At 31.8% G+C, this 23691-nt stretch overlaps 2 protein-coding genes across 3 annotated transcripts; both read left to right on the top strand.

The window, feature by feature from the left end:
• The first annotated feature begins 5604 nt into the window (after positions 1 to 5604).
• Positions 5605 to 9281, top strand: LOC131621759 (uncharacterized). Its single transcript, XM_058892808.1, has 11 exons — positions 5605 to 5777; positions 5977 to 6083; positions 6209 to 6321; positions 6407 to 6618; positions 6845 to 7126; positions 7448 to 7506; positions 7625 to 7661; positions 7758 to 7829; positions 8075 to 8225; positions 8305 to 8445; positions 8615 to 9281. The coding sequence occupies exons 2-11, from the start codon at positions 5984 to 5986 to the stop codon at positions 9017 to 9019; spliced, it is 1572 nt and encodes a 523-aa protein (XP_058748791.1). The 5' UTR covers positions 5605 to 5777; positions 5977 to 5983; the 3' UTR covers positions 9020 to 9281.
• Positions 9282 to 15539: 6258 nt separating this feature from the next.
• LOC131621758 (uncharacterized) lies at positions 15540 to 19616 on the top strand. 2 transcript variants are annotated; one of them, XM_058892806.1, is made up of 11 exons: positions 15540 to 15773; positions 15850 to 16052; positions 16145 to 16205; positions 16430 to 16478; positions 17207 to 17261; positions 17340 to 17427; positions 17637 to 17755; positions 18094 to 18219; positions 18483 to 18570; positions 18989 to 19143; positions 19364 to 19616. In XM_058892806.1, the coding sequence occupies exons 1-11, from the start codon at positions 15581 to 15583 to the stop codon at positions 19421 to 19423; spliced, it is 1197 nt and encodes a 398-aa protein (XP_058748789.1). In that variant the 5' UTR covers positions 15540 to 15580; the 3' UTR covers positions 19424 to 19616. The 2 variants fall into 2 exon arrangements, with proteins under 2 accessions (XP_058748789.1, XP_058748790.1); XM_058892807.1 differs by lacking the exon at positions 18094 to 18219.
• Positions 19617 to 23691: the final 4075 nt, after the last annotated feature.

Raw genomic sequence — 23691 nt, 5'->3', positions numbered from 1 at the left:
TGGGTATCGAAGCTTAATGCTTCCGTGTTGGTTGTGTCGGTTGAGAGATCGTCGATACGATTGATATGGATGTGTGCTGTGTTATTGAGGTGTACTGAGAGATCATCGCCGAGATGATATAGTAGTTCTCTTTACTTTGGGTTAGAAATGACTTAGGGTGTGAGCGATGTCGGATGACATTGATGAGTACTGTAGATTGAGTGTAACTGGTCGATAAGTTTAAGTTTGTGAGAAGTAGATTATATACCAAGCTTGATAAGTCATTTCTTCCTGAAAAATGAATTCTTTTTATGTTCATAAGTATATTTTCCTTGTTTACTAAAAACCCATTTAACCCAAACTCAAGAACTAAGAATCTGTCGAACGACAATTCAGTAGCACTAATCTCTGTGGACACGATAAATTCCCGGATAAATGTTTCCAAAACTTTTGTTGCTTGCCGCTTTACTGCTTTCAACAATGCTTTACATCCATAATTTTTTTTTAATCTACTAAATTTATAAAATACTTGCTTCCATCTAGTGAAAATACTTCAAAAATGCCACATATGTGTGAATGCACAACTTCTAGTGCATCATTTGATCTCTTATGCATGTTTGATGCAAAATCCAGTGTGGTTTGTTTTCCTCTTAAATAGGTTTCACATGTAATTATGTTTGCATCCAGTTTAGGTAAGAAATACACTAAATTCTTAGAGCTTAATTCACTTTGGATTCTAAAATGTAGATGATAATACCTCATATGCCACAACCACTCAGGTTCCTCAATGCTTGACATGAACACCTCCTTTGCATTTTGAATGCTTCATTTGAATGTCATATTCTTTAAAAATTTTGATGTCAATACTAACTTCTCGTATGGATCAAATAATTGGAGTGCACCACCACGCATGGATACTGAAAATCCTTTTTTTAACGAATTTCCCTATACTCAGTAGGTTGCACATCATCCAAAGTACATGAAGTACCTTTTAATAAGTGAATTTTTCTCATCCTTCCTTTTGATTATAGTGTCCCATATGCCTTATGCTGCAATGTCAGTGCTATTTGCAGGTCTGACATTATTTTTCTTGCTTGATTCCAAACTTGTAAGCCATTCCTTGTGTCCAGACATCTGATTTGAACACCATGAGTAAAAACACCATGACTCATATATAGTATTCCATCACATGTTATGGTCATTAGCAAAACAACTTTTGAATCATAGTCACCATCATGAGCTATATAGGCATATTCATCACTCCTTTGAGTATTCCTCCAACCCTTTTCTGGCCAACACTCATCACCAAAATGGTTGTAGTACTTCTCCTTCATTTTATAAAGTTATTTCTTCTTTGACTGGTTGGTGCCAGAGCCGCTTCCTCCCTTGAAGGATTCAACTTTATCACCAATATTTGATCTTCTATTGTTGTACAAGTTTGCACTCTTGAAGCTTTATTTTCCTTCTTTCTTGAAATTTATTCATAACTTAAGCTTACAAGTCTTCTTGAACTTATCTTTCAGTTCTTCTAACCATCATCGTGATTTCATGATCCTCCATCGAACTCTACATTTCTTCTATCCTCATGGTCTTCAAATCTTTGGATTCTTGAATTGTCACCCCTATATGAAATCAAATATTAATGTCATATGTCTCATCACTTTCTCAACCACTTGTTGATCAGTGATAGTCTCACCACATGTCTTCATTTCATTCACCACTAGAATTAATTTAAAAAAGTAATCGCATATCATTTGACCATCTTCCATCTTCCATCAAATCATACTTCCTCCTTAAATATTAAATCATCATTCGTTTCACCCTTTCTCCACCATCACAATACTTCTCTGAGATATCCATACCTCATTGGATTTTGACACCTTCGAAATATTTTCAAAATGATGAGCATCCACGTTTTTTTGAATATAGAACAAAGCCTTGCAATCTTTCTTCTCTGAATCTTTGAATGTGGTGGCTCTTTGTGTTTCTGTGGGTTCTACTTCATGTTCTTCATGGCCATTTTGCATAATCTCATGCACATCTTGAGCTCCAAACAATGACTTCTTTAAGACACTCCATCTTTCTCAATTAATTCCATCAAGAACTAAGATGTTAGAAAAAAACACACCATTATGTTCATGATTGCTGCAAGAACCCTGGAAAAATTCACACAACCACTAAAGATTTCCCAATTCAATGATCCCCTCATAATTCTCTTGTGTTTCCCTTTTGACACAACCGGATGCCAATGTGAATAGGAATTAGTTTAAATGTAATTATTTAGTGTAATTACCGATATAGCCCTGTAACCTTTATATATACGAGAAATAATAATGAGAAACGTATCAAGCCAAGAATTGTTGACATGGTATCAGTAGGTTTTCGATCAAACCTGTGAGTTTTAGGTTAATCTTGGCTTTATTCGGCGACACCCCACTGGGTCGCTCTTGAAATCGTCTCGGTAGATCTCGTTTCTCGGTAATTGAAATCATCTCGGTTCTCGGTAATCTTCCAAGATTGCGATTCTAATCTCGGGTGCTTACAAATCGTGTTTGCTTTGATCGTGTTATCGTATCGGTGTCGGCAAGTATTCTGAATTAGGGTTTTGACTCGGTGTCGGCAAGTATTCTGAATTAGGGTTTTGACTTGGTGTCGGCGAGTATCCTGAATTGGGGTGTTGATTTGGTGTCGGCAAGTATTTTCTTCAGTGTTCCGTAGGTGTTTCTTGTTTCACGTTAACAAAATTGTTACGTTAACAAAATTGTTCTTAAGTCATCTCTGATATTATGGCTTCCGAAGAACAGATAGATCATATTTGTGTTCGTTTTACCGGAAAGAATTATCTTGTTTGGGAATTTCAGTTTCGGATGTATGTCAAAGGGAAAGGATTATGGAGTCACTTGGACGATGTCTCTTTGGCACCGTTAGAGACAACTGACTTAGATGCATGGGAAATAGAAGATGCTCAGATTATCACTTGGATTCTCGGTACTATTGATCCTCACATAATTAATAATTTGCGATCTTTTTCCACTGCCCAAGAAATGTGGAACTACTTGAAGCGTATCTATAACCTAGACAACGCGGCCAAACGTTTTCAGTTGGAGCTAGACATTTCCAATTACAAACAAGGCAATCTGTCTGTTCAAGAATATTATTCTGGTTTTTTGAATTTGTGGACAGAACACTCTACGATTATACATGTTGATGTTCCCAAGAGTTCTCTCGCGGATGTCCAAGAGGTCTACAATACTAGTAGGCGAGATCAATTTCTCATGAAGATTCGTGCAGAATTTGAGGTTGTCAGAGGTGCTTTGCTGAATAGGAATCCTGTTCCTTCTTTAGATACATGTGTTGGTGAACTTCTCAGAGAGGAACAACGTCTTGCTACTCAAGGATCCATGTCTCACGATGTTGTCATTTTTGAGTCTGCTATGTTTGCATATGCTCCTCAGAGTAGAGGTAAAGGTCGTGATATTCGACATGTCCAATGTTTCTCTTGCAAACAATTTGGACATTTTGCTCAGAGTTGCAGTAAGAAGTTTTGTAATTATTGCAAGCAGCGGGGTCATATTATCTCTGATTGTCCCACCCGTCCTCCACGATCAGCACAACATTCGGTGCAAGCATTTCCTGCTAGTACAAGCTCTACAGTTGGTCCTTCCATCACCAATCCATCTAATGGTGGTGCTCTCCAACCTGAAATAATCCAACAGATGGTACTTTCCGCTCTTTCAACCTTGGGAATTCAGGGTAAGTCTTCGAATGTTTCCTGCCCGTGGTTTCTTGATTCTGGTGCATCCAATCACATGACAGCCTCTTCTGAATACTTGCACAATTTACATTCTTACCATGGTAATCAGAAAATTCAAATTGCGGATGGTAATGCTCTCTCTATCACGAATGTTGGTGACCTCAACTCTGATTTTCGGAATGTGTTTGTAGCACCTGGACTTGCTTCCAATTTATTATCTGTTGGTCAATTGACAATTATTAGTGCAAAAACTTTTCTTGTACAACAAAGTAACTAATTAAAATTGTAACAAATGTGATGTATTTCATTCACACTTAAAACATAATTTACAAGCAATCTAACTAACTAACTAACCACTTGTTAGTTGTTAGTTAGTTGGTTTAAATTACTAATAAATTTAGTTACAAACTAACTACCTAAACTATATATACCCACACAAGCATATATCTAAAAGATTAACTACTTCACTTGTATAATATAGCTATTTTACTGAACTAAATACTTATACAGATGTATAGTATAAAAACAACATATTGACATATCTTTAATTCATGTAGATGTGTATGTGATGAGTCAAAAAATAATATAAGGTCTTTCTAAACAAAAATAATTATTTTCGAACACTTTTATTTAAATTGTCCGACATAAATCATATAAGTTTCATATAAATTTTAGAGTCGTAGACGCCTCTATAACACATAAGGTGCAAGAAAAAAAAAGATGTATATAGACAAATTTCACTTGTATGCATTTGCATCAATACTTAGACTAGGTTATGTGTGTGCATAATATAATAATAAAATTGGTAAAAGAAATACAACAATTCATAAAGCATGTATGAAAAAACCATGAAATGTTGCACCACCAAGTTGTTTTCTTGACCACTTGAAAGTCATGCCTTGTCATATTTTTGACTTAAGAAAACTACTTTGAGAAAGGCCAAAATAATGTATAGTGTTTGAATGTTTGGAGTTGTTGTTTATGACTTATAAGGTCCTAAGAGGATTAGGTTGAAATTTTGACACGAATTAAATTCAATCCTTTTTATAAGTTTAGTGGAGTATTTCACACGATTTTATTTATATTTTTGTATTTTTCTTAGCCTTCACATTGTGTAAAGTTGTTTTTAATTTACTTTTTATTATTTCATTTGGAGTTTATCACTTTTTTATATAACTTACTTTTTTTTATTACCAATGTAAGAAGCAAAGTTGAATCAATTCTCACCATTGATGACTAGGTGCGTCAACATAGATATAACATTAAGATTTCATCTTTATTTAATCTAACACAAATGAAAAAAAAGTATTTAAAGGTAATAAAAAAAAGAAAACATTAATAATATATATATATATATATATATATATATATATATATATATATATATATATATATATATATATATATATATATATATATATATATATATATATATATAACAAAAATGGTTTTATTGATCAAAATTTGAGAAAAATTATAATATTCTCTAATTGTTATTAAATTTAATAATTGATAAAAATAGACTCAAATTCATATTTTCTTTATCAAAATTTGAGAAAAATTAAAATATTCTCTAATTGTTATTAATTTTAGTAATTAATAAAAATAGACTCAAATTCATATTTCTATATCTATTTTTTATTAATAGTTTATTTATTTATTAATAATCTTATTGAGTATGCGTGACGAATAAATAAATTATACTTGTCCGATCAAAATAACGGTCAAGATTATTCTAACGTACAAAATTAAAATTAAAATTTAAACCATTCGATTAAAATCATCTCTCGAGATTTGTTATTGCGTGAAAACTTTATTGTAGAGAATCCGCATCAGTTAAATCATATGACAACCAAAACTATATTTAAAAGCGTTTTAGTTTAGATGTTGGATTTGGTTTCTTGCACTACACCATATTTGACTAAACAAAAATTAGTTAGGCGTTATCTTATACTTTTTAGAACTCTTTATGAGAGTTGAAAAATGTGACATAGTTTATAAGCTGAAGAATTTTGTTGTTGAATTTCATTTCTGAACTTTTCAAGTAAGTAATCTGAAAATTCTATGCACTTTCACATGTCATAATGTTCTTTTCTTGTGACTCAATTATACTATGAAATATTGGTCTAATAAAGTTTATTCAAGTTTGCTTCTTCTACATTTATATGCATAGTATAAAGTTTATAAACCATGGAAACTCTATTTTTTCTCTTTTGGTTGATTGCATCTAGTTAAATTTTCAGGTTAAAGATGTTCATAGCCAAAGGTTTGGTATCTATTATAGTGATCATAGTTTTGATTCTGCCACAGATTTCAGCACAAGCTTTCTCACCTACTGATTCTGCTGAAGGTAATTAATTATTTGGTTTCATCAAAGTCTCAAAAATCTCAATTATCACATTCTTATGAAACGCGTGACATATTATGAAACGCGGAAAATGAGAAGTACTATGTTTATGTTTATATTTGGTGCAGATAATGCGAAAGAACAGATTAGGCAGAAGGATAATACAATTAGAGTTGATCCTTTAGAAAATTTTCAAAAGTACCGAGGAGGATTCAACATCACCAACAAGAATTATTGGAGTGTAAATTATTTTCACTCTTCTTTTTAATCTAAGTTTAAATACTAATGATGTTGTTAACATGTTTTTAATGTTTTTTGTTTTGTAGTCTTTGATATTCACTGGAGTATATGGATATGCAATTGGAATGTTGTTCCTTCTGTGTGGAATATTGTATGGAGTTTTTTTGGTAATTGCCAAGTTTTGTTCTCGCGAAAACGATGGAGAAGGAAAAAGAATGAAGAAGGCGTTTCCTTGTAATTACAAGACTTGTGATGTTTCACTAATTCTTTTGGCCTTGTTTCTCATGTTAATTGCGATGTAAGTCATTCACTTTGTCAAAGGTTTTAAATTATTCTGTAGCACTGACGCCTCTGAAAAAAGACGTGTCTGTGTTAGTATTAGTGTTCGAAACTGATACTGATACTGACACGTCTGATTACATTTAATTTATTTATTTTTTCAAATACGTCTGATGCAGCTTCAATTGTGGTAGCTTTGAGTATCCATAAAAAATCTTGATGTATGCATGACTTGATGTTTGTAGAGTTGCAACAGGGCTAGTTCTGGTTGGGAGTGCAAGATTTCATTCAGAAGCGAAAATATCGGTTGATATCATAATCAAAACTGCGAATAAAGCATTGGAAACAATACATAACACAACAGAAGCATTAAAAGGCATGGAAAATAGCTTGATGGAAGCAAATGTTAGTATTGAGGCTTCATCGAATCTTGACTCTACAGCTGAGAAACTTGATGATGCATCGGGAAATATTGAAATGCAAGCTAGGAAGAATAGACGCCTTATCAACAAAGGCTTGAAAATAGTGTAAGACTCTCTCACTCTAGCATCAACACTTTTGATCGAAGGTGTGTCTGGTACCAGACACAATATTGGCACACATGACACAACACATTCAATAATATGTTTTCTCAAACTATTATCATTATGCATGTGTCAGAGTGTGCGTCGTGTCTGGTACCAGACACAATATTGGCGCACGTAACACAACACATTGAATAATCAATTATTTCAAATTATTGTCCCTGGTGACATGTCAATGTCTGTGCTGTGTCTGGTGTCAGTATCAACGTTTCTTAGCTCGACTAAAGTTAAATTGTGATGGAATAAATTTCAATTTCATTGCAGGTTTGTAACTACTACAGTGATTATGTGTTTGAACTTGCTTGCTGTAACAGTTTTGTCAGGTATTAAAGTTTTGCTTTGATTTTACAACTCAATGAAGAAATTCTTCTATATGTTATACACATAATAATTGATCCATGATTCAATTTCTCATATAACTTTGAAATTTTCTGTGAACAGTTTGTGGAGTACTAAGGTTAAGGAGGTCATTGTACATGTAAGCATGCTAAAATTTCATTTTATTTTTTTTACAAATTTCATATATGATAGATGTCACTAACATTAACATTTTTTTTTCTTTTTTTCTTCACAGGCTTGTTGCATTTTGTTGGTTGATGACAGTGTTATGTTGGCTATTCTTTGGAGTCTACTTCTTCATAGAAAAGTAAATATAAAGTCCTTACATATTCTCAAAAGTTTTAAAACTATTTACTATGTTGTTAAATTTTAAGTAGCATCGACACTTCTGAAAAAATGTGTGTCATGTGTCAGTGTCGGTGTTTGAAACCGACACTGACACTTGTAATTATGTTTAATTAATTTATGTTTTCAAATTATTACCAGTGTCAATATTGTGTGTGTCCGTTTTTTATAGGTTAAATTACTAAATTATCCTCATATATATTGTAGATTTTCTAGTGATGCATGCATAGCTCTTGACAACTTTCAAGAAAATCCTTATAACAACAGCCTAAGCTCAATCCTTCCATGTCAAGAACTGCTCAAAGCAAAACCAGTTCTATCTGAATTTAGTTCTGGAATCTATCATCTTGTCAATGAGGTAAATTTCGCATAATCTAAAAATCAAATTCCTTTCCAAATCACTGCTACATTGAACTAACTTTTTGGTCATTTTCCAGGTGAATACAAACTTATCAATGCAGGCAACATCATATCCAAATCCTGTTCATGTTTGCAATCCTTTCTCAGAACCACCAAATTATTTTTATCAGCCCGAGAATTGTCCCGAAAATACTATACGAATAGGAGATATTCCAAAGGTACGCGACACATGAATATGTTGTCAGTCTATACCAAATCACGGCGGCGCAACTTTAGTCTCAAGAAACAATATATATTTTCTGGACTAAAGTGAAACCGCCGTGTTTTTTAATTTTTTTTCTAAATTATAAGACCAAGAAATATTAACATTGTGGTTCTTTTTTTAAGGTATTGAAGCCTTTTACATGTTTGGATGCAAATGTTGTGACATGTGAGAATGGAAATTTGATACCAAATAGTGAATATGCAAGAGTTGAAACATACACAAATTCAATTCAAGATTTATTGAATGTGTATCCAAGCATGGAACATTTGTTAGAATGTCAAATTGTGAAAGATGCATTCTCTCAAGTTCTTGTTCACCATTGCAAGCCTATGGAGAAATATGCTAAGATGGCATGGGTGGGAATGGTGTTCCTTGGAGTGATCATGGTTTTGTTGATTCTGCTTTGGACTATGAAGGCTAGATATGAACATTGTTACCATGTTTCAGATGGTTCTGTGGAGCCTCATTTTGAAGTACCAAATTCATTGAAATCAAGAGTAGATAAAGATAAAGAGATTGAGATTTGATAGAAACTTAATTGATTAAGAATTAATCAATTATATATAGTGTTTTTTTTTTTTATAGGAATAATCTCTTAGTTTATATGAAATTAGAAATTAGATATTGGAAGGCAAAAATGCGCAAGCAGCTTTTCAATAATCATGTATAAGATGTGAACATTTTTATATCACATAAAAATTATACAAATACAAATTGAATTTATGACATATACAAGTCAAATGATAGACCAAGCTACCAAGGGTGTATAGAATTTTCCTTTGGGGATACAACTTTCACATAATTTTTGTTTGATTTTTCTTTCAATTTGAGGATGAATTTACAAGAAGAAGGGGACCAAACTCATAAGCATACTCATTGATACATTTCTCTCATTTGGTGATACAATTCTCCCATTTATTACTATGTATTTGTCATTTATATCATTTTTATCATTTAAAAAATATTACTATGTATTTGTCATTTATATCATTTTTATCATTTAAAAAATATTAGGTTTGTATGCAACGATTTTAAAAAAACCTTTTCAAAATCTGAGATATCTTGCGATACCTAAATTATTTTATGTGACTCGTTCAGATAGATGTTGGTATAAAAATTGAGACCTGCAAGTCAGCCATTTAGAGTACCTGTAGATCTCCTCTAGCGGTTGTGTTTGATAGTGTTAATGGTAAAGTGTGAAACATATTTCATCCACTAGAATATGATCAAGAATGTGTGTACAATTCAGTCATCGGATTCTCCTGCGTGAATTAATCATGCAAGCACAAAACAACTCTTTGTCGTACTCGGTAACAATTTGGCACCCGACGATATTTGGAAAATAATAGAGGATCCATGTGTAAAAATGGTTCAGGTAAAAATCATTTATATCTAAATACAAATACTATAAAATTAATAATCTATATTTATGTATATCATCCGAAAGAGCAAGTGTTTTTGACCATTTTTCTAGTTTTCCACTAACTTTAAATACAAGAAAATGCTTTATCTACCATTTGTCCCGCCTTGATTCATTTTTAAAATGGGTTAGAGGAGCAGCCAATTTAAGACATCGAACTGAAAACTTCAGTCCAACCCGTCAAAAATAGCGGGTCAAACGAACCTAGGGATGTCAACGGGGCATAGAATGTTTAGAGGATGCTTATGAATCTCCGCCTCTCCCTCTGTCCCCATTCCCCACCACGGAAGATTATTTTCCTATATCCTCATCCCCACGGATATCTACGGATATCGGATCTTAAGAAAATTTCTATACTTTTTGATCAAAACTATGACACTAATATTTCGTTATTTATTTTCTTTAAATAAAACATATATATTTTTTATATTTATTTTTTTAAAATAAAATACACCTTGTATCAATAACAAAATAAGCAAAAGCACTTATTATTGCTAATTTTTTTTTGTAAAAAAATAAAATAAATATTAGCAAAACTTGTTGCTACCATGCTTCCGCTAATTTACCACCACAGTACCGTTGTCAACCAACGCAAGTGGTTGATTATGTGTGAGTGTGACAAATCCATAACTACTAATTTATTAATTGAATGAAAAACATGTTACTAATGAATGTAAAGTGAATTTGAAAAGTAATTACCTTAAGCGTCATGAATAAAAGAGAGTGGTTGTTGTGATGATGATGAAAACAGAGGAGATGATGAATGGAGGAGACGAAGATAATTAATAAATGAAAAAGAGGAGACTGTGTGTACATTCTATGTATTGAATACATTATATAATAAAATATAAAATAAAATGATCTACTAATTATTCTTCATTTTCTAATAAGTTAATTTTTTTTATGTAAAATTATATAATATATAAAATATAAAAGTTAAATGATACGGTCGGAGTTGAGAAATCCTCGGGGCGGAGGGTACTTTTCCAATCCCCGCCGCAAAGTGTTATCGGGGCAACTTTTCCCTCCATCCCCGTTCCTGCGGATGCAAATTGACATCCCTAAACGAACCGGTCGGGTGGATATGACCATTTTTGCCACCCTTAAAAATAGGGAAGCACCGGAGTCTCACTAAAACACTTTTAATTAAAACTGATCCTAATTTTTTTTCAAAATTAAGTTTGAAGATGCATTTCCAAATTTACTCTATATACCTATAGGTCAAATTTATAGGTAAATGAGTTACACATTCCTTTTATATAAAAAAAAGTCTAAAAGTATACTTCCCACAAAAATCTAAAAGTATTCATCTACTAGCATTAAATCCCTAATTAAAAAATATATTTGAGATGCATTTATTTCCAAAATTTAAAAATATCATTGTGTTATGAAATTAACTAAAACAATAGAGAGAGCAATATTATCTTATCTTATTTCAAGTGTGCTTTACATTGTAATATGAGTCTCTATTTATAGGAGTCAAGGGAGATAGAAAATCACACATATTAAACACATATTAAGTATGGAATAGGAAGATGAAGAACATGGAGATGGATGGACATCCACTAACATAAATATTCATAACACTCCCCCTTGGATGTCCATTGAGGATATGCCTCGTTAAAACCTTACTAGAAAAAACCCAGTGGGAAAAATTCTACTGAAGGAAAAAGAGTACAATATCCTTTGAATGTGAATTGCCTCGTTAAAAACCTTACCAGGAAAACCCAATGGGACAAAACCATGGTGAAGGAAAAAAGAGTGCAAAACATATGTATTTCTCCCCCTCATGCAGACATTTACATGTGAGACGATATTCTTTGTAGTTGTTTCTTAAAATGTCTTCTTCGAAGTGACTTCATGTAGTGGTAATAGTAATGCGGGATTTGATGAAGTTGTTTCCATGAGTTGTTTCATAGATCTCCATGAAATGGTTGTACCATCACATGTAAACAAATAGCTTGTTTCTGATCTACTATTGTGAGAATCTGACAAGTAACCAGCATCTCTAAGATAACGAAGTATATGTTTGACTCCGTTCAAATGTCTTCATGTAGGTGAATAATTGTATCTTGGTAATAGATTGACCACAAACGATATATCAAGACGTGTATAATTAGCAAGGTACATTAGTGCTCCAATTGCACTAAGATATGGTACTTCAGGACCAAACAATTTTTGTAATCATTTTCTTGAGGCCTGAAAAGATCTTTCTCTACATCTAATGATATAACAATCATTGGAGTAGACAACGAATGAGATTTGTCCATATAGAAGTGTTTCAACACTTTTCTATATAATCTTCCTAGTGTACAAATATTCCATTGTCCAAATTCTCAATTTGTAAGGCTAGACATAATTTTTGTTTTTCCTAGGTCATTCATCTCAAACTCTTTCTTTAAGGAATTTATAGTTTTGGAAGCTCTTCAGGAGTTCCAATAATATGTATCATATTCACATAGATAATTAGTATTGCAAATTCTTTTCCACATCATTTTATGAAAATACAAGTACAAATTGAATTATTTGTATATTCATCATTTAGTAAATATTCACTGAGGCGATTATACCACATGCATCCAGATTCTTTCAACTCATACAGAGACTTGTTCAATTTGATGTAGTAATTTTCTCGAGATCCATAATTACGTGCCTCTGGTATATTGAACCCTTCAGGGAGTTTCAGGTAAATGTCACTATTAAGTGAACCATATAAATAAGATGTCATTACACCCATCATGTTCAAATTATGCCCTTCATGTGTTACAAGGCTAATTAATTATCAAAAATCGATTGAATCCACTACAGGTGAATATATCAAAACCAATCTTAGGTCTTTGTGAAAATCATTGAGCAATAAATCAAACTTTATATCATTCTTATTTTTCTTTTTCACAAAAACTCATTTATATCACATTAGTTTCACATCTTGAGGTGTTCGGACTACAGGTCCAAAAGTGAGTTACTTGTAAAGTGAGTTTAGTTCTTCTTCAATTGAATATATTTATTTTGGCCAATTCTCACTTAGTCTACAATCTTTAATAGACTTTGACTCATGATCCTCGTTATCATTGATCACTTTTAGCGCTATATTGTATACAAAGATATTGTCAATATTGACTTTATTTGGTTATCTCAATTTCGGCTCCATTCCATTTCATCAATGACATAATTTATCGAGATCTCTTTATTTCATATTTCAAGTACTTGATTTGTTCTTCTGGAACTGAAAATTAAATTATGTCAAAGTGCTCTAAGCATTTTCATATTCTCACTTGGGTCATCTTTAGTTTCTTTTCTTAGTAGAGGATTTTTAACATTGGAACCAACTTTCATACCACGCTTCAGGCGCAACAACAACTCATTTGCATTATTTTATTATCCAATAAGAGAATCCACTTTGAGTGGAGTATTATCAGCTGATAATTTATTTCATAAACTTTGCAAATGAATAATATTGTGAACATTTGGTTCATATTGATTTGTACGAGGATCAAGACAACAATTTAGTTTAAATTGTTCATTTGAACTTCTTGTTCATGATTTCAGCTGCTTATTCTCTCCCCCTAATATTGGGAAAATTAATTTATCAAGTGATAATTAGCCTACTGGGCTGAAAGCAAGTATTTGATTATTTTCTCAAATTATATCCTCAAAATTGAGATTCATATTAATTATATTTTTCCAATATTCTTTCAAGACTCATCTTAATGTATTATATTGGAGCATTTGGAATATACACAACACATCCAAATATTCACTTAGATGAGAAGTATTATAATAAATTAGGGAGGAGTAAGATATAGTATCTTGTTGGCTTAATGCGAATAAATATCTTAATATCATACTTTGGGTGTTTCAAATATATAATTTAGAATTGATGATCTCATAAGTATCAACCATATAATTAACTTTAGACGTCTAAAGAATGGATCTTCGGGTCCATTTTTTTTTATGAACATATATTACATGATATTCAATATCAATTTTAATAATATATGTGATACTTATACAGGAATTTCTAAAAAATCCAGAAAACAAGATCTTAGTCTAATTAGTTGAGAAAATAATTTCACAAACTTCTGGTTGTGAGTAGAGACATATGCATGATATTTTAGTCGATGCAACAATTAGTGTCATAAAATCGTAATTTCTCAAATTTTTATTTTCCTTTAGAAACACACAAAAATTGACTGGATTGAAGAAATTTCTGGTTCTTCAATACAAATTATCCGCGTCATATTAAATCCGAGATGACCCAACTGGTTTTACCAACGACACATTTAAGTGTAATTTGTAAACTACAGGTTTACAATGACATGTGCTTCAATTGTACTAATATAAGTGTAGTACAAGCCCGGGAAAAAAAACGGTAGCTTTTCTATTACCCATTTTCTGTCCAAATTGTGTTGTGTAATACAAAGATATTCGATACCTCCAATATAAGTCAAAACCAATATAATAGTATTTCATTATTAAACACTTTAATCAAATACATTCATATCGATTAAGAAAAATAATTCTTTAAGTAATTCTCTTGAGATATCTTAACATTAGTTTAAGAGAGGTTTTTTTTTTTGTATAGTTCTTCAGGAACTCAATCACAATCACAATTTTTTTATAGTTCTTCAGAAACTCAATCACATTTTGTAGTTCTTCAGGAACTCAATCACTAATCGTTTACTAATAAAAATAATAATATTTATAATCCTTCTGGGATGCACGTTATTCATGCAATTCTTCAGGAATGCATGAAAATTACAATTGTTGTTTTCTTAAAAATGGAACAATCATTCTTTAAGTAATCCTTCAGGGATGCTTCAAGAACTTATCGATGATAGACAACTTTAAAATATATAATTGTGTTAATTAAACAAAATTTCCAATGAAATCTTATACAAAAAAATAATAGAATAGCATGCTAAAATTTAATCTATAAAGATGAAGAAAAATCTTAAAAACTTACTCGAAAGAGAAGAAACATGATTATGCAAATTGATCATAAAATCGCTCACACGGTAGAGTTTCGTGCTGATAACGTGTTATGAAATTAACTAAAACAATAGAGAGAGCAATATTATCTTATCTTATTTCAAGTGTGCTTTACATTGTAATATGAGTCTCTATTTATAGGAGTCAAGGGAGATAGAAAATCACACATATTAAACACATATTAAGTATGGAATAGGAAGATGAAGAACATGGAGATGGATGGACATCCACTAACATAAATATTCATAACACATTGAATTTTTAAAAAGGTGTCTTAATAATTCATAGAATCTTTTAGAAAATTCCCTTAGCATATATTTGGATTGATAAAATATGATGAAATGAAATAGAATGAAATGAAATAAAGTTATATTTAATAGTTTGGATTGATTAAGAAATGTTAGAATGAGGTGGTATTGAATGAAATGTATTACATTCTAATTATTTTATTCCATCCCAACATACCCAAACAATAGAATAAAATTTTTATTTCATTCTACTCTGTTCTATTATTTTTTATTTTTTTTTAGATATCCAAACATAGACTAAAATTAACGAATAAAAATTGATATTTGATTAGACTAATTCATTTAATTCATAAAATAATTTAAAAAATAATTAAAATATGAAACTCCAAGTTCGTAGGTAGGTTAGTGAGTTGCAGCAATTGAGTTGAATGAAAATGGAAAACAAAAATGGTGACAATGGGAATCAGTTTTCTTCTCCGGTGGTTAAGCTCAGTGAATGTCTCCCGGAGCTCGTCAAATTCACTCTCACTTCCCACTCTCATCTTCTCAATTTCGAAACCGGTTTCTGCTCCACTCTCCTCAAACAAGACAGTGCTTCTTCTTCTCCTTCTTCTGATTTCGGTAATCCCCAATTAACCTAATTTCTTCACAATTTTTTAACTTTATATGTGCCTATAACAATTGTTCTGTTTTGCAGAATCTTCTTTGGAAGGAGTTCCACCATATCCTTTGCACAACCGTCTTGCTTCAGCTCTATTGAGGTGTATGGTTTCTCAGTCATTTTCTAGTACAAGCTGCAATTTAGAAATGATGAACAATGAATTTGAGAATTCTTCCATGCAGCAAAAACACAATGAATGGCAGAAGTTGATTCTGGACAAGGGGTCTGAAATAGTCAATGTATAGTGTGCTATGTGAACTGTTGTTTCCTTTGTTTGCTCTTTTTAATCTCTCATTAGGCTGGTTTCAATGTAACAGTTTTGTTTCAACAGGTTTTGAAGAGTGTTTCCTTTGAACTTCATGTTCAAGAGCCTTTTTTTACACAACTAAAAGGTAGTATTTTTTGTCACTCCCTTGTCCATTTGAATATGATCATGTTCTATGTAATCACAGCTGAAAAAAATATACATTTTATGTATAACTGGTGTTACTGAGTTGAATTTGAATAACTGCATGCTAGTAACACTCGTTATAGTAACGTCTTTGGGAGTGGTATTCTATTTTCCCTCTAACTAGAATTTAACATCTACCATGTCTTATGATGTTATTGCCTGCAGATGGCTTGAAAACAATTGAGGGGAGGTGTGCCACTGCCAAATACAACAGGTTTTGATGTGATGCCTATTATTCTATTTTACCATTATTGATTTCTCTCGGTACAAAAGGGTAATACTTATTTTAGTTACAAAATATTTCTGAAAAAAGGTGTGTCTGTGTTAGTGTCGATCTCCGAAACTGACACCAACACTTGTGATTACGTATAATTTATTCATCTTTTCAAATTATTATCAGTGTCGGTGTCGTGTTTCCGGTGTCCGTGCCTTATACTGTCTTATGATGCTACCCGATTTAATCTTGTGTGTGCGTATGAATCAATTCTAAGTCATTACATGTAAAAGAAATAAAAAAGTAACATTGGATAATCAATTAAAAGTAGAACCAACTGAACAAACAGATGACTTACTTATTGAGAGTTTGAAACCTGTAATGTCAAGTACAAAATTTCAACAGGCTTGTAGTTCTAGCTCCATGGCAGTGCTCAAGTATTTTGATGTAAATGTTTTGATTCTTCATTAGGCCAGATGTCCCTTGTCTAGGAAGAGTCAATTTATGCGACACATTTATACATTTACGTTTTGAATTTTATCAAAATAAGCTAAATAAGGGAATCCGACAATATGTAGCATCTGCTATTATGTCATAGACACCAGAGCCATGTTATTGGCACGATATGGACTTGATTGGATTTTACTATCTCTTAATAGTTGACTATCCATTTTACTTCTCTCTTCCATTTTTCCTGTTTAATTTTCTTTTTTTAATTTGGTTTCTAGGATTGAATTAGGAAATCTGATTCTCTTAAATAAGTCTTTGGTGTTTGAAGTTCAGGTGATGCTTTGTTTCATCAATAATTGGTGTTACTGTCTGTAATGGCTTTGCCCTGTCTCTTACTTCATCAATATACAGGGAGTAAGGAGGTATCCTTCATTCTTTGACATGTTGGAGACAGAAGACCTTGGAAAAGTTCTTCCAGGAGTTGAAAATGTTAAAGAAGGTATTAAAACTCCGGTTTTTCAATAAAGAAATTGAATCCGCATTTATAATGTAGATGAACTATATAACTGGCAGGAATCGGTATTTGTTCTTGCATTCTAATTCTAAATGTGAATCCAAAGAGTTTTAATATGAAAGAACCAGCATTCAGTCCTTGTCTGAATCAATTCTTGATTTCCATAGTAAAACTTGCATGGCATTATGTTATAGGTGTGAAGATCTATCGGAGGTTTTACACAGAAGAGATGGAACAAGCAAATGGCGTTCTTGCAATCAGTGTTTCAAAACTCTCGGTTCAACCATGCACTTCATTGGCTAGCTTACTTTCTGTAGGTTCACTTTCCTCTAAAACCATTATAACTGGCTATTTGTTGGATTTAAAAACTGACTATTTGTTGGATTTAAAAATTGACTTTGATTTGCTAAATTTTGTATCTTCCTAATTGTTGATCGTGCTATGTATTTCATATGCAGAAAAGGAAATTGTTAGCTTAATAATTAGGCATCATGTTTTGCTAAAGAGGAATAGAAACATCCAAGAATAGCTACTAATGCTTATTTACTTACATGTGTTGTTTCATTTGACTACATATGGACTAATGCTCCAGTATTCTGGTATAGAATCTCACTGAAGAGTTATTGATTATTGTGCGGTCCTTTTATCTAGGAATTAAGCTATGTGGGTGTACAAGGCCTTCTCGGTCTAATGCATACCACTGGGACCGTTCCTAATGCACTTCCACCACCAAGATCAACTCTGTTAGCATCATTTAATTTTCCATGCAACCCAAATGTAAGAAATTGAATTTGTAGCACTCTTTTGGGGTTAATTTTGCAGAGTTTTAGTTGCTTTCACCTCTTCAAGGATTTGTTTTTAGATTCCTTTTTGTTATATTTTTGAAGAACCTTAGGAACTAGTATCATTCCACATTAAATTCAGAGTTGAAAGATTGTTTTTAATTTTAATATTGTAAAATAATCACACCCCTATGTTACAACCAGTTTATTGATACTTAATGACAAATCATAAATGTACTTTTTATGATCAATATTCAGGAAAAGTCCTTGACTCATGGAGCTCGGGCATTGGCCAAGCATGCTTGCAGAAGTAGCAGTGGTTATTGGGGTTCTTTGGTTGGGAATGGTAAGAATTTGTTTTTGAAAGAGAATCATAGAGATATATCTTTGGTAATTGCTTTTCCATTCTACCTTGGTTTTCTAGGGTTTTCTTCCTATGGATTTGTTTAGATTTTTAGGGCATTTGAAAGAGCTTATTTGGATTTGTTTGAGCTTATCAAATGGAAAAAGTACTTTTATTGGTATTTGGATACAATTGCAGAAGTAACTTATGAATAAGTGTTTAGTTAAGAATCAGAACTCAATTAGTTTGTTTACTCAAACACTCCTTTGGTGGAAGATGTTTTCGGTTTAGGTTCAACATGCTTTGCTTAAATGCTTGTCAGCAAGTATACTAGTATTGGGTCACTGAAATAGTCTGTCTCACTCTAATAAGTTGATATCATTGTTTTTACTTATCCTGTATTTTTCAACGCTCTTTTCAGATTCTAATAAAAACAGGCTCGCAATGGATGTTATTAACAACTTAATAGCACATTGCTGTTGGATGAATATACACATTGTCCCGCCACATGGAGCTGTCTTTGAAATAAGAGTTGCTGATGGGTATGGTGCTCGTTGGAATGAAGATGGAAGTAAGGTGTGTGGATACACTATATTCTGGTATTTATGTTAGTTGCTCGTTGGACTTCCATTTAAGTCATCATACTGTATATATAATGTCTGGGAATCAAGGTTTAACCTGGAGAAAAGTTCGATATTTTCAACTTGCATTTGCATTATACATACATATCTTTAAACTCGTAAATAGATTCAACATAAATTTCAAACTAGTTATTTTCAACGTATTTCTTTTTCAGTTTATTGGATTTTTAGAGCCATACATGCAAGATGGTCACTCAAAAGGATGGAAGCATTAGTTCTGCTAGCCAGTCTTGCCAAGGCCAGAGCAGCCAGCAACACCTTTGTAATTGAATACCACTTTTCCATTTTAGCTCGTGATTATGTGTATTATTTGTATTTGTCTCTACTTTTTGGCACTGCTATTTAGCAGCTAAATTTTAGCTAACAACTAGTTCTCATACACTTATAAATGACATGTGTTATGTTGGATCTTGTGTGTTGGGTTGGGGATCTGCCGCAAAATATGAACATGAAGAAGATTGAAGATCACGTGAAATTAGTTACACAAATAAATTTCATAGTGCGTGTAATAGGTAGGATATACATTTATGTAGCTGTGTTTTCGTGAATAACAAGTTGGATGTGTGAAGTTTTGCTAAACTGTTTTAACTGCCAAATCATAGAAACATCTTTAATCAAAGGAAACAAAGTCCATGTCTCCTATTTTAAACGTTTTATTCTTTGTTTCTATTTTTATTTATTAGTTGCACCTTTAATCATTATATTTTTATCCATGCACATTTGTTATTCCTTCGTTTTTAATTTCTCCAATTTCGGCTCCTCTTTCAAATTTTTGAATTAATAAATAGTGATGTGAAATATAATTATTTTAAATAACATTATATACGGTTTACTAATATGGAATATCATCACGGTTTAATAATAATTCTTGCTTACACAAAAAAAACAAAAAATTCTAATTTTCTTTTAGTTTAAGCTTTAGAAATTATTCTTTTTTATAATTTAATTAATCCTAAGGTATAATTCTACATCTTCAAATTTTGTCACTAATTAAAGTATACCATTTTTTTAGTTCATAAATATGAGGAATGACCGAGAGATTTTAAAATGGGGAGGGATCAAATTACATCCGAAGAGTTATATCACGAGTTACATTCGCTCGTAACTTCATTTCGAATAAATATTTTTTTAAATCAACTGTTGGATTCAAACATAATATCATATCGATCATACCTATACAATTTAAGATTAATTTATAATGATTTAATATACCATCAAATTATCCAAAGATTAACATTAAAATGAACTTTCATATAGCGTTAATTTTGATGTAATTCAATGACATAGTAAATTATTATAGATTAATCTCAAACTTTATAGATATGATTTATATGATATTATGTTTCTATCCAACGGTTGATTTTAAAAAATATTTATTCGAAATAAAATTATAAGCAAGTGTAGCTCGTGGTGTAATTTTTCGAGTATAATTTGATCCTCCTCTTTTAAAATAGAGAAATCAATTCTATTAACGGGTTAAAATAGGGAAGCTAACATAATAATAATAATAAAGAATAAAAAATAATAATAGTATTTATTTTGTCTCCTATTATATGTGGAAAATTTGAAAGTTTTCTATGTAATTCTTTTATTTGATTTCATCCATGACATTTGAAAATTCTCTTTTTTTTTTCCCTTTATTAAACCAAATCACCGTAATCTTTGACGTGACAAGTACATTTTCAATTTAAATTAAAGCGTGACATTTATCTCATGATTAAATGATTGATAATTTAATTAATGAAATTACTTATTTATCTATTTACTGAGAGTAACTTTATAGAATTGTTCTGGACTAGCCCAATTGTCAGAATTGGTCCAATATATTCACAAGTAGAAAAACGGTCCAATAAGCATTGACTCGTTCGCTCGAACAAACAGAGGGACATTTCCTCTTTTGCCCATCTATCGAGCACGCCCGAGCGGTGGTCTTTTCACAACAATGGACCATCCCAGCACACTAACTCTCCCGTTCCCGCCAACGGCTAGTTCAGTATGCCCGAATGAACGAAGACTGGTTTAACCGTCGCCTATATTTTTGGCCCTAGAAACGTGCTCAGTCCAAAAGATAACTTGACCTAGTCACACGCAGAACAATATAAATAGCCCTCTCCACCTAGAGGGAAAGGTATTAAAACTCTCACTCAAAATCTCATACTTTCTGTTGTATCTTTACTCTCTTTCTTACTTAGACATCGGAGTACCTTACAGGTAACCCATTTTTTCTCAATCATCACTGAATATCACGCCGTCGCTGCTGGCCCACTTGTTGTGACCTTATGCGAACACTAGTGCTGGGTATTGAACCCCTGACCACAATCTTTTACTACAGTTATTTTCTACAATCGTAGTGATATGTTACACACTATTGTATTTTTACCACGGCTACCAGTCCATGATGGTAAGAATGACACATACTATTACTTTTTCGTTACCACGGGCTATCGCGGGTGGTGGAATATTTCTCGCAACCATAATTATATATACTTTATAGTAGTGAATGATGTTTACGCAGACGGTATATTTCATCACATAAATCAATTTTAATTTTTTTTTAAGGTAAAAACAATTGGGATCCATTAGAATTAGAGTATCTTGGATGTATAGTAGGTAACTTTCATGAAGGAAAGAAGAATCCATAAGAAAATTGACATTTTGAATGCATACAAAAATCATTGAGAAAAGTTAGTGGAGGAATGTAACGTCAGTAGCATCTTTCAACCATCTTGGTAACAAGTCAAGTGTCTCTAATTTTCCTTCCATTCACATATGTAATCATTGCTTGCATTTGAAGTTTGCAAATTTTGATAAGACTACATATCATATACATCATTTTGCTTGGTTAGAAACTAGTACTAGTAAGCTAGATAAAATTGGTTGCATTGCCATACATCTCAAGAGAAGAATATCGATGTTTATAATATTAATTGCATACAGATATTATTGGTATATTGAAAATTTTAAAGTGAGACTTTTTGAGACAAATATTTTGTTGAAAAATGTGTCAAAAAGTATATTCCTTTTAAAAAAACATCATGACATAACTGTACTATCTTACATATAATAGTATAACATAATGCAATGAATGTACACTAACTATAGGAAAGTTGCAAGAAAATAAAATAAAAAAGTCATGGACCACCATCAATAGGATCGCCCATAAACCTTTTTTAAAACAAAGTAGTAAAATAATTAAGAAAGATGAGGCTATGCCAAAGACACTTCTCCAATGATTAGATAGTGTGTTGGTAACATATGAGTGTTTCACATCTTGTCTTCTTGTCTAACCATTAGCTTGGAATAATTGTTCCATTTGATACCATAAAATTTTGAGATATTTACATTGTTTATGGTGAGTTCTAAACATGCATGACTAGAGCTCTCAAATGGGCCGGCCCGGCCCAGCCCTCTTCGGTACGGTGGGCTAACGTGTTTTAATGGGCTGACCCGGGCCAGCCTAATTGTTAAATGGGCCACATAAAATGAGTTCGACCCATTTTTCAAAGGCTCGTGCGGTCCGATGGGCCAGCCCGACCCATATTTCAATATTATAATTTTAATTTTAGAAAAAGGATGTAATGGATAAATGCAGTACAACATAAGTAAAAAGTCAACATAAACGTATATAAGTGATGTTTAAAATATTTATCCACAAATATATATATATATATATATATATATATATATATATATATATATATATATATACCACAAAATCATCCATGTAAAAGTATAAAGTAACTTAATATTATCACCAATACTTATCAAATTTTTTCTATATCTCACAACCATTTCCTTGATCACGTCATTTTGAAAATATATCTTGATCCTCTTTAACTTTTCTTTATGACTTGAAAACACATTTATAAAATCATATCTTATCTCAATCTTTTTTCTCCAAAATTTACCGAAATCTTTTTTTAATGGGCCAGCCCGAAGCCCGCTTGGCCCAACCCGACCCAGCCCATAAAAAACATAGGCCCGATGGGCTGGCCCAAAAAGACAGGGTCGTCTTTTTTTAAGGTATTTTGCGGCCCGACCCGCGCTAAATTGTAGGACTTATGGGTCGGCCCAATGGGCCGAGCCCATTTTGACAGCTCTATGCATGACTATCAAGTGCGTCATATAAAACCTACTACCTTCAATCTTATTTATAAGAAAAAATTTACATTTTAGATATATTGAATAACTAAGGTATCTGAATAGATATATTACTTACTTATTTAATAAATTAAAAAATAATTTTCTATTTTATAAATAAGATCAAAGGAAATAGTTAATAATTAAAATTTTTATTTATGATAATAATATTTTTGTCTAAACTATATATATATATATATATATATATATATATATATATATATATATATATATATATATATATATATATATATATATATATATATATGACTAATTTGACTCATTTGAGTGTTTTGACAAAATAGTATAAGGTATTAAGGTATTATATCATTATCATATGATA

The sequence above is a fragment of the Vicia villosa genome, unplaced genomic scaffold, assembly GCF_029867415.1.
Source record: "Vicia villosa cultivar HV-30 ecotype Madison, WI unplaced genomic scaffold, Vvil1.0 ctg.000011F_1_1, whole genome shotgun sequence".
Taxonomy (NCBI): domain Eukaryota; kingdom Viridiplantae; phylum Streptophyta; class Magnoliopsida; order Fabales; family Fabaceae; genus Vicia; species Vicia villosa.
Note: the sequence above shows the minus strand (reverse complement) of the source record. Positions and strands in the feature narration are given on the sequence as shown.

Bases quoted from the DNA above. Each gene is read 5' to 3' on its own strand.
- LOC131621758 (XM_058892806.1), top strand. From the start codon at position 15,581: ATGAAAATGGAAAACAAAAATGGTGACAATGGGAATCAGTTTTCTTCT. The intron at 17,756-18,093 runs GTAGGTTCACTT...CCTTTTATCTAG, and splicing joins CATTGGCTAGCTTACTTTCT to GAATTAAGCTATGTGGGTGT. The intron at 18,220-18,482 runs GTAAGAAATTGA...ATCAATATTCAG, and splicing joins ATTTTCCATGCAACCCAAAT to GAAAAGTCCTTGACTCATGG.
- LOC131621759 (XM_058892808.1), top strand. From the start codon at position 5,984: ATGTTCATAGCCAAAGGTTTGGTATCTATTATAGTGATCATAGTTTTG. The intron at 7,662-7,757 runs GTAAGCATGCTA...TTTTCTTCACAG, and splicing joins TTAAGGAGGTCATTGTACAT to GCTTGTTGCATTTTGTTGGT. The intron at 8,446-8,614 runs GTACGCGACACA...TCTTTTTTTAAG, and splicing joins GAATAGGAGATATTCCAAAG to GTATTGAAGCCTTTTACATG.